We start from the raw sequence: 12,299 nt of genomic DNA on the forward strand, positions 1-12,299 counted from the left end.
ATTGGTGACATTCAGGCTAAAAGTAAACAACACTAGATCCATTCCTGTTATCCAAGAATGTTGTAGGAATAAGTTATTGGATACTGTCTGAATCACTAACATCTGAAACATGTAGCATTCACTCTAGCAAAGCAAGAATACAAATGTGCACCTGTGTCCATACTAGGAACACTTGTGCTTCTATGTCCTCCTTAACTGGCACCTACAAGTGGACGGCCGCCAGGCTGTTATTAATGCAGCGCTGTGAAGCAGGCGTAAGAGCATACGAACTGGTAATGCGCGACTATGAGAGAAAACTTCGAATGGAATCGAAGCAGAATACTGCCTGTAAACAATCATTGTGTCTTTTCAACCCAACTGTTTTACTACAAGGAGATCTAAATAATTATTCAGTATTTCTATGCAGTCTAGAGAGGAAACAGGGTCTCCTGGTAGTTCCTGCCAGCACATGTTACTGCAATCACTAGCATCCTGCCTCCTAGAGGGACAGAGGCAGAGATAGGAATTTCTTCAAATAAAACATGCAACTTACTCCACATTCTTTGTCCAGTCTGGAGGGTTGCTCATGGTCATAAATACACAGTTGGTCAAAATAGTGCACATGATAAGCATGCTGAATAACGTAAATTACAATTAAGGAAAATAAAATAGTAAATTTCACACTATCACACCAGTCATGCATCTTAAGTACAAGAAAATCTTACCACTTACATAAACCTTTTTGACTTTCCACTGCACATACATTTTGATTAATCTGGTAATTTTCACTTTAGTACACTGAACTTTAATATTAGTCTTTATTTGTTGATGTTTTGGGTTTTTGCTTTCAGCTGGTGCTGAAAGACGACCAAACAAAGTCTCACATGCCTGGTAGGTGATGCTAGCTGAATAACAGTCCAAAATGAGGCAACTTGCAGAAAGGTATTGTTTTACCAAATTACCTAACCTGACTGAATAAGTAGAAGAAAACACAAGACTTACAGGATGGCAAATAAGTGAAAAAAATGGGCCTACTTTGACAAGGGGATGTGAACGTACTCTAGTTTCTTACTCTGTGTTAAAAACTAGAATAACTTCTGGCAATTCTTCTGTTTGCTCTTTCTGTCATTCAAGATTAGCACTGCTCTAACCAAACTGATCCTTCCCAGCTACTAGTATTTACCCAAAGGTCAGCTAGTTGGAGAGACTTAACTATGTTCACCAGCTGCATGAGATCAAACCAGAGAATACTGAGGGGTTTTGTACTGTACTGTATTGTATTTGGACACATAGCAGATGCTAACAGGAAAAGAAGCATGTCTTATTCTACCAGTGCTATCATTTCAAAATGGTCAGTACTATTTTGTGGTCAACTGCTTGAAAAGCATGAAAAAGTGCTGAGGATTAGACTGAAAATTCTTCTTCTTCTTCCTTTTTTTTTTTTTTTTCTTTTCTCTATTATTTTTTTTTAAGAGTTCCAGCAAGGAACAATTATTCTTGGACTATCGAACTGAGACTGATAGCTCAAAGTGACTTGTGATAAGGAGTTCAGGCAATCTGCTGTGGTTTCATTACACTGATATCAGCTTGGCTTACAGGATCTCTGACACTATGAACAGTAGGTTCTTCCCTTTTCTTGGTACTAAAATAATACTGATTGTCCAAACAATCAGAATGACACAAGTAACAAAACTGGACTAAGAAGTGACTCAAAATGACCACATGATGGCAGCAAAAAAATAAGAAATACTATACTTCTGTACCAAAAGGTGAAATCTCTATTTTTTTTCTCTAGCCTTCTAAATGATGTGCTCCTTAAAAACAATTGCATCAAAATAGCTAGCACAGAAGCCAGCTTAAATTAAAGAAAGCAGTTTACAGACAAACTTGTATCAGAGTATATAATTTTATTTTTAAAAATAAATTGGTAATATTTTGTGGGTTGAGTATATTTTTATGCTCTGGACAAAAAAATGTAACCTCAGTTGAGATGAAAGAAGAATAGAAGTAACACCTCAGTCTAAACATTGTGGAAAAGAATGGCAAAAGCCATTTAGAGCTGCTGAACAAATCACAGACATTTTCAAGTACGCATTCGAATCACAGGGAAGGATTTAGCTGCCTGATTCCCATAGATATGTGAGTGATCTTTGGTTAAATTCCTGAACAAGCAGTGAATATTGCCATATCTCTTGTTAAGTGACTTAGCTCATTTTGACAATCGTGCACAGTCACACAAACTCTGGGCACTGAAAACTGCTGTTCTGTGCTGCGGAATCCATTGCTTGAGGGCTGTGCCGTGCTTGTCCACCAGCACACACAGTGGGCATCTCCCTGCTCCTTTCTAATGCACCCTGTGCTCCTCAGCTACAGCCACTGTGCCCTCTTCTCTGCTCCCCACACCTATTCCTGTCCCTTCCCGCTCCCGGCCATCTGTGGCCACCTCCCAGCACTCCTGCAAAGCCCTGGCCACACTGCAGTGCTCCTGCAAAGCCCTGGCCATCTTCCATCACTCCTGCAAAGCCCTGGCCACGTTGCAGTGCTCCTGCAAAGCCCTGGTCACCTCTCATCGCTCCTGCATTACCCCCTCTGCTCCATGCCTTAGTTCAAGTCAGGCAGGCTACAAGAGAAAATAAAAGGGACAATCCCAGGCAGTGAAATGACAGAGCACAAGAGAGGAATTTGTGCTGTTACCAGCTGCTGTCTCTAGTGTTGCAATAGCACCAGCAGCAAGAAGGAAAAAGTGCAGGGAAAAGCCTTGAGTGCTGGGAAAGGCCACGCACTGACTCTTTGCAGGGGGACACAAGGTAACTGTGTGGCAGAGCACATGTCGCCAGAGCACTGTGTAAACAGGCACTGAAAATCCGGAGCATGCGCAGACTGAGGTTTTCCAAGATCTGCCAGTTTCACAATGCTGGAATACATTTGTCCCATGGAAAGCAAAAGGCCCAGTCCTGTTTCAGAGGCCAAAAACATCCGGGCACTAGATCTTTTCAGTAACACAGTCATAAAATTATTAAAAATAATAAGCAATGTGATCCTCTAGCTTTTTGTCTTTTAAGTGGCTAAACTGTTCTAGGTGAAATAATCCCCAAAACACTGTTGTCTTAAATCTATCCATTCCATAGATTTCTACAATAGAAATACTGAAATTGTAGAGAATAGCTAAAATATATCCATATAATGTATAAAAATTTTCTATTACATATAGAATTTTACTGTTAAGCCTTACATTTTAATATTAAAATAAACCTAAAGGGTACAAAAACCTTTCATTTATAATGACACAAAATCAGTTATGTTTTTTTTTAATTTTTAAGAACAAAATTTTGAATGACGACTGAGAAAGGATATGAATGTACCAAAATCTTAATAGCTATTTTTCTAAGAGGATTGAAAGGAGTTAAAATGTACAGGGCAGAAGTGGCACTGAATCGGAAGATTGCCTTCCCTTTATTCAATACTATAAAGGTCTGAAAAAGAGAAAGAAAAAGCATTTTGTAAGTGTGTGTTCAATGTAGATGCTCATTTTAAAACTTTTCCTATTGACGATCATCAAAAGTTTAACTTTTTATATAAATAATAATGCAGAAAAAACATATTTCTTCACACTTACTTTGTATATAAAACTTGTATTCAGTACTTCAGTACTTACCTGATACATAGAAAATAATAATTCTAAAGATAGGACATTAATACCTTATAATAACAGTTCATTAAACAATCTCAGTGTAATTCTTACTATGATACATTTACATGATCCATTTCTTGTAACAAAAGGCGCAGAAATGATTAACTAAAATGATAATTTTATTCATTTTTTTTTCCATAGAAAACAAGCCTCTCTCTTCCTATTTGAAATATCATAGCGAGGAGGGTCATTTTATTGTGGATGTTATCAATGTATTAGCATGAGAAATATATACTCAAATTGATTTTACAGACTACCCATTCCTTTATAGTTTTTATTTTATTCCCCTTCTTGTTCTTTGAGCTAAGAAGAGTGAGAAATGGCAGTAACACATGTAGCCATGACTAGGTGGATTGCCGAGGACTGTGGCCATCTGAATACACCTTATCCAAGGAAAACAAGAGATACATCCTAGCTCACTTCACTACGGTAATTGTGGTTTGAAACCATGAAATTTTTCCAGAACATGCAGAGCTTGTTAAATTTAAATTCAAAAGCTAAAGAGTCTGAAATTTAGAGAATTTTCACAGCATATAGAAATTTTGAAAAGTCTTCTGAATAGAGGTAATATTTTTTACTGACATTTCTCATACTCTTGAAAGAAGAGGCTTTTAAGCATGCAAATCCTTCTATAGCAAACAGAAGATGAATGGGTCTGAAAGCTTGACTATTTTGCTCAAATAAATCAGTGGGGCAAATGTCGACTGCACAAATGCAAATCCTGCAAACCAAACATTGCCGTGCTTAGACCATAGGCCGTTGTGGCTGCCACAACACTAACACTCCTGCATTGAAATGTGGACAGTCACGCTTCTCTGCACCATTGAGGTGCTCTTCAGCTGCAGGATCAATCAAAAAAGAATGAAATACACTGCAGAGGTAAGGATGAATAATTTGGGAGAAAGCTGCATGCAGTGGAAGAGATGCTGCAAGGATTATGGCCTGAACTCAAACAACATTAAAGGGTAATGAAGAATCTGAAGAAGAGAAATGTTTAAATTTGTTTTTTTGTTTTATCAGAGCAGTTCACTTCTTGGATTAGGACGATAAAGCCTGATTCAAGGTAGCACTTCTTGTGTTCGTCACCAGGGTGAAAAAGCAAGCTGCATGCCAGAGCGCCGGTGGAGCTGTGGGCAAGGTTGGGTGCAGCCGCCTATGGGACCCAGCGCTGCTCTGCAGCTCTCAGCAACAGGGCTACAAGCTTCTATTTCTGGGACTGGCTGGTAGACAGAGAAAATATGACAAGCAGGTTCAAGAAAGACAACTCTTTGGGCAGCTTATTATGTATGGCCCATGACGTGCATACATGGAAGGAGATGGGGAGGTAAGTGAGGGTTTCTCCTGGTCTGTGACAGCTTCTAGTTACTATAGGCAGAAGGAATTAATCCCTGAGGAAAAGCTGTCCCCATCTCAAATCGCTTGCTGGCTTCTTGCACACTCTGGATTTTTTTGCAACACATCCTCTTTTGCCTTGTTCCCTTGCTCTCGTTCTCTATCATAGCTCTGTCACCACCTGCTCACTTTCCTATCAAACACCTTCCTATCCAGACTTAAACTCTTAATAGTAAGAGATGTTAATACTCAATGATATTGAGTATTATATTATAATATAATATGATAATACTTATAATGAGTCTTGAGTACAGATTCAAGATGTACAGTATAAGTATAATATATGTATTTTATTACCTTCTTTGTCTGCACGGAAACAGAGAGACTACGTACGAAACTAAGAACAGTGGGATAAAAATTGAGCTAATGTTTCCAAATTAAACTTTCTGTTATGGATTACAGAAAATGATGACCTTCAAATGGCAACGTTATATGATTTGACCTTAAATGAAGCTTTCCTTTTAAATACTGAGGCACTAAGGAGAGGAATGATTTTTGGTACACTGTTTTAAAGCCTCCCTCCCCACCTCTGAGGGGGAAGGCCAGTTTCCCCTTGGAGCTCTGTCCCTGGCTGCCCCAACTCACAGCAGCTCAGAAACCAGAAGCTTGCCCTCTCTGTTTTTGTAGCTATGAGGTAGTTGACAAAACACATTAAAATTCACACTCCCTACTAACTTTGTATCCAAGACTACACCACCTACTTTTAGTCAACCCACATGCTTCTTTAAATCTTTGAACACAAGCATATTAAGCATACATCTCTTTTCTATCATACCTTATGGAAAATAACAGGCTGCTGGCACAGCTCCAGGTTCAGTTGGAAGCTGCTGCTATTTTAGCTGTTCTACTTTTTGCTGCCCTGCATAAGCAGAACCAACAAGACTTAAATTTCCTGTCTTGATTTTAATTTTTCACTCAAAGCATGTTCATGACCGGAGCCTTCAAAAGGACTTTGTTGGTCCCCTGACTTCTAGCCTTAAATGTGAACCAAAATTATATCTCATTTTTGAGGAAGAATTTTCCTCAAAAATCCATCCTTAGCTACCATCTAATACCCATGCAAGCTTCCTTCTGTGTTATGCCTGCTACCTCATTCTAGTCTCAACGTGCATGCAATCCCATGCATTAGGCAGTGTGGATGAACATTGTATCCAAAGCTGTCAGGGCAATGTAGACATACACTGAGAAAAGTTAAATAAATTCTAAATAAATAGGAGGTTAGTATTAGTATACAAAGTATTATGAATACTTTTCCTACTTTATTTGGTATAAAGTGTTTTATTCACTTTATAAAGGCAGGAAAGCTGCTCACACCAAAAGATTCCAATGTGAATATAAATTAAATTAGTAGGAAAGCAGAAGTATCTGCTTTGCAGCTTTTGCAGTCTGTAACCTGGACTGTAGTTCTGTGGCTTGTGCCATATTTGATATAAATCGAGGAACTGCATTCTTACCAGAGCAAATAATGAGAAATTCTGAAAAGATGTAAGAAAAAGAGTAGATCAATCCACGCTGAACAAGGCAGACATGGCCTCCAAGAACCTCTCAGGACAGAGAGTTTTAAAAGCTTATTTCTACTTTCCTTCTTCCAAGTTAGCTTTAAAAGTAGCTTCTGGAAGGTTAGCAGGCTGAGGGCTAGGGCTGCTACACCACATTTCTGCTTCCTATGGCTAAATCCCAGGAGAGAGTGGTTTTGATCAGATTTGGGACTGATATGCTCAAATGCCAGGACAAAAGGAAGCATCTTTTCTGCCAGATATCATTCAACATCCCTCCAGCAAGGCAAGGCATTGGGAGGCAATGGATAATACTAAATCTGTAACTATAGCAGGAATAAAGTGAGGTAAGGCCCATGTAGTTCCAGCTATTCTGTCCCTCCTCTAGCTAGCAAGCTAGCTGCAAGAGAAAATAGTCAGCCCTCAAAAGTATGAAACTAGGCAGACTAGAATTTGATGCAGGCCTGCAGGTCAGGATCTTAAGGAGGTCCAGCTGATCCCTTTTCTACAGATAGTGATGGGGCCTCCTTGATCCTTTGTGGTGGCAGCTGGAGCATGAACAAGCAGTCATCACTGGACTGGGAACACAAATTTTCATTTACAGAGAAGTGGAACACAAGAAACAGGTAAAATCCTAAGCTCATTTTTACTCAATTTTAGCCCAAAAACCCAAGAGCATTGCAATGACTTTGGATTCTAAACTTCATGGTTCTAAAGACTATTATGGAATGCCAGGTCAAAAGTATTTCATTATGATAAAACTCTAAGAATATAAGAACAAGTATTCTATTGCAAAAAATAATTATGTCTCAAGGCTACAGCTGCTGGCATTTAGGCTACCTGCAATACAGTATATATCAATAATCTGAATTTGCCGTAATGGGATGCTTTGTTGTTAAACAGAGATTGTCAATTTTTATCTTTTCTTTCCAGCTTCAGATAAATATTTGAAGATTGGTTTACACAGAAACACAGTTAAAAAAACAGAAAACTAGCACATCTGTCTTTTTTTTTTTTTTTTTTTTTTTTTTTCTTTTGGCAGGTTTTCCTGTTTTTATCATTTCATCTCAGGACTACCTTCTCCATAAATTAATGCTCTTACATCAGCTCAGCACATACTTATTTTTCCTGTATTATTCTATATTAAACTATATAAAATCATGGCATGTGTAAACCTATTGCTGAAAAAAAAATCTTAAAGATAAAACGTGAAATGCTCTAGATGATGTTTCTACATGCAACACATGCAAAAATACAAGGAATTTGTTCAATCTTGCTATGTAATTGAAAAGTTCTATTAATTTTACATGTACACATTTGACTCTTGCTACTTTCACATTGAAAGGAGGTGATCTGAAAGGATATATTTTCAAATAGGCATAGTCAGCTAAAAATAGGAAGGGCCAACTTATTTTTCAAGAGACACTAACAGTGGCGATAAGGTGGTGATTTTAAGACGATCCCTATTTCGTTGCAGTTCGATGACTGTGTAAGCTTCCACCTTCTCAAACGCATGTGCCGCAGCGTGCTGGAAGCACAGAAAGCAGGCAGTGGTGGCGAGCTGTGACTGCACCTGCAGTGCCTTAAAACACCTTCCTCGGGGCCAGGTCCCCACAGTGAGCCTGGGCCAGCTGTGATTCCCCACGGCCCTGTCCAGGAAGCCCTGAAGTAGCAAAGGAAGATCCCCAAATCACCATTCCAGCTAGCCAGATGCCACCCGCCCAATGTTGCCGTTGAGCGAGCAGGACCTGGTGCAAGACAGCCAAGGTGCGCAGGCGCTGGCTTCAGCAAGGCTAAGCCGTTTATGGGGGGGCCTCTGGCCCTCGGCTTTCAGCAGGGCAGGATCGGAGCTTCAGGGCCACTTTTGAGCAATGTATCTCCTGACTTGGAAACAGAACTAGCTATTAAAGCTGAAACGTAATCAATGTCATGGTGATTTGTCTGTACCAACTGGAGAGGAAATGCAGAAGGAAACTGTAATGCATGCAATAAAGGTGTGAGTTTAGCTTGTCTGCAGCATCATGCAGTATTTAAATATCTAAAAGATAAAAATATTTAAAGTATATAGCAACAGGTATGAAAGCCTGCTTTGAATTTGGGAGTACTTTGTCTCTTCAGTTAAGAAAACTTCCATAAATGGAATGGACAACAGTGTTCATTAATGTTCCTGAACAGCAGATACATGCTACATAAATTTTCCTCTGTTGCAAGGGATATAAGTACCACCTAAAGAGAATCAGGCCAGATCCTTCATGTCTTTCTGTATTTCTGGTATTTTCTGGGTCTCCACACCAGACCTGTGGCCAGTGTTCTTCCACAAAAGGAAAAATCAATGCAAACACAATTTTCTGTTCTTCATACTATGAGTGACAAACCAGTCACAAAGAGATTTAAAAACAGAGGGCCTTAGGATGGAAGGCAAATTAAACTTTAAATATATAAGATGTTGAGGTACAAAAGGGATATCAGAAATTACTCGATAGATATCTTATGAAATTTAGATCATTAAAAGCTGCCTCTGTGTGTACTCAAAAGCTAAATAGGCTCCAATAAGAACTGAAATTATTTTTATGAATATATTTTGCATTCTTTGTCATCTCAGGTCTATTTCTATATCCTGTCCTAGATACTCTGAGAACCAGCATCACCATGTGTTTCTCTTTCAGTTTTCTCTTCATATACATTAGAATTATTATCCTCAGAAGCATGGAAAATTTTCTTTTCCCCTAAAGTTAATATTACTGTTACCATGATCTCAGAGAATTTAATCATTACAATTTGATCTCATTGCAGAACTAAGAAAAGAAAAAGACTCTCTCTATCTGAAAAATAACTGTCTGATGGTGGCAAACTGTCTAACAGCCTTTAGTTAAATTCTTATTTAGATGTTTTATGAGGAGCTCTGCTCTGCTGGTCCATGATTCTCTAAAAATAGGAAAAACATCCATTGAATGGGATGAGATACTGTATCTGAGGCTGATAATGGTTCATTACACATGACTCCAATTTGGAATAAAAAGATATTGCTAATAAACCTTGCACAGTTTATTAGGCTTTCAGAATAAACACTATGACCATGTTCATTAGTATCATTTGACCAAAGCTTTAAGTAACTGTTTTTAAGTAACCTCACTTGAAAGTTTGGGATCCAAACTGATACAGTTTCTGCAGATAAATCCAGGTACAGCTTGTGCAAAGGTCTTCATATTGGTCTGAAGCCACAGAGGCACCAGCAGAAGCACTCCCTGCTACCATTACTCACAGAAGACAAGCGGAACAAGATAAAAATCCTTCCAAAATTCACATACAGCTAGATAACAAATACAAGAAATAGAAATTTTAAAATCAAATTATTGATTGTAAAATTGAAATAGATGATGGAATTTCTATTAGGAAAGTCTGGGGAAGCTGCCTGCTAGTGGACGAAAGAAAAATGGAAAGAATTTATCTTGTCTTTGACTGGTTGGGCCTGGTTGATGGCACTATACTGAGCTATCAGCTATTTCTGTGAATGTTCTTCCATACCTAGAGACTGAAAAGGGTACCTGTAGGTCATACCTAGCAAGTCTTCCCCTGTTACCACTACTGTGATGCACAAGACAGACTTATTTGACTATGAAAATCCATAATGGGCTATGGGTAGGTAGGGGTGCAATTATATGTGATTTTATATGATGAACAGTCAGATAAAATTATTACAGTACTCCACAATGTCTGCTTTTATAAAAACACATCTTTTATCTTTGCAAAAGTAGAACTAGAATTTAAAGATAAATCTTCATACACTGTGAATGGCAGATAAAGGCTCTTTCAGAGGCATCAAATAATAAAGACAAAAATACTGTTCTTTCACATATTATTTTTTCTCTTCTTGTCAAAATAGGACTCATAAATCACATAAAATTTAGCAAGCTAAAAGACACTTAGAACAAAGCACTTTGTGGAAATCAAAATAACTCCTCTCTTAGTATTTATAGAGTTTCCATAATCACACTGTCTAATAATTAAAGTATCATCCAGGCAAACTATCACTATAAACTGTGAATCTTTTCTGCTCTACATGGCTCTGCAAGGACTGCAGACCTGCTAAAGGCCAGTTCCACCAGAAACTTTTAGATCAGTATTACATTCTCTTTAAGATACTTTCTGCTTAACTATGTGTTTCTCCATTGATTCCAAAAATTTCCTAAGAATTTCAGGAGGCCTCTGCTATCAAAGCAGATTCCTGAGACCAAAATGTTCTATGGACTGGTTCATAATCTGTTTTAAATCTAAAGAACCTTAGAGAAAGGGTGGTATGTTCATGTAACCAGTTTCAGTATATCTTCACTTTTCTGAAGTTTGCAAAATATGTCAAATGTTATCTACACAAACATGTTTCTATAGGTAATATTATTACAACTAGAAACCTTGAATTTACTTATTGTCAAGACTCTATACTATGTTTCTCCTTTGATATAAATTAAATTATATCAATGGATATAAATTATTTAAATTTTGATGAAAATGAAAAAAAAGAGGATTACGGATTCTGCCCTGTACCACTGAAGGCAGTGGGCACTTCACTACTGATTTAGAAAGCAGAGAGATACGAGCCTAGATTTTCATGCTATTTATATACATGCTGCTACATACACTGAAGAAGTTAAACAGTAATTCATAATTTTATATTAATTGCAAATGCAATTAATTTAATGTTAAAATTTATATTATTGTAAAATTACTCCACCTGTAAAGTCAGAGGACTGGTGTGCCGAAGGCAGTCATACAATAGTAAATGTTCCAAAACCATGAATTAGATAAATCAACTTTTTGTAAATAGAAGATGCTAAATATATATTTGCTAACTTTTTAGAAGGTAGAATATGTATGTATTCTTGGCATCAAGCATTTTCTACACTTCTTGCACACCTAGGCCCTTCAATAATGCCCAGCCATTTCCACGTTATTAGAATGACATTTTCTACATGTTTGTCATTTAACAAACTGAAGTAGCAAACTACATTATGCACTGTAAGGAAATAATATATCATGAAAATTATAAAAGACTATCTGCACAGCTGAACAAGCATATGAACAAGGCTGTTAATAGACTTGTATTAGACTCACTTTTTTATTGATATAATATGGGTCCATGTCCTCCAAGGGCTCAGACACCATTCCTGGAGGTATGTCACCGTAAATGAATGGAAGTGTTTTTCCGGCCTCCAAGTCGCTGTTTGGCTTTGGTCCATTTTCATCGTCGTTGTCTTTGCGATCTTGTTTAGGGTTCTTAGCTTTTTCTGCAGCAATGCGCTGTTCAATTGCTGCAAGAGACTCTCTAGTGAAGTACTGGAAGCTGTCTGGTCCTGGTGGTACAAGCACTGACTGCTCCATCTTTTCATCCTGCACATTTTAATTACCATTTATTCTTCTGCATAGGAAAATACTAGAAGGAAGCAGAAAAGAAGATTCAAACAAATGTGTTATAGCCACCAGCTAAGAAAGGTGTAACATTTACATTACAATGTTCGTGTTTATGCTATTGCTGAGCATTCAAATACGCCCTATTGAAACAAATATAAAGGACAAGGGAAACAGCAGTTAGCTGGTGATTTGACCCTTTCAAAAGGAACTACTTTGATGCTTCTTATGCTAATTATGTAAACTGCAATAATTCCTCAACTCTAGAAATACACTACTCTTTATACACAGAATACGCAAAAGCATATTACTTAAGAACAATCAGATTCTTTCTTTCT

The 12,299-nt window shown here is 37.8% G+C and overlaps 1 protein-coding gene across 1 annotated transcript in view; it reads right to left on the bottom strand.

Moving 5' to 3' along the window:
* The window catches only part of LOC134141993 (sodium channel protein type 1 subunit alpha), a 68,820-nt gene extending 56,886 nt beyond the window's left edge, over positions 1–11,934 (bottom strand). The window contains exons 1-3 of the mRNA XM_062578657.1: positions 11,668–11,934; positions 3,334–3,452; positions 533–622 (exon numbers count right to left, since the gene is read on the bottom strand). Of these exons, the coding sequence (XP_062434641.1) occupies positions 533–622; positions 3,334–3,452; positions 11,668–11,934 (476 nt within the window). The remainder of the gene's footprint in view (positions 1–532; positions 623–3,333; positions 3,453–11,667) is intronic.
* Positions 11,935–12,299: the final 365 nt, after the last annotated feature.

Source organism: Rhea pennata, chromosome 6 (genome assembly GCF_028389875.1).
Source record: "Rhea pennata isolate bPtePen1 chromosome 6, bPtePen1.pri, whole genome shotgun sequence".
Lineage (NCBI taxonomy): Eukaryota > Metazoa > Chordata > Aves > Rheiformes > Rheidae > Rhea > Rhea pennata.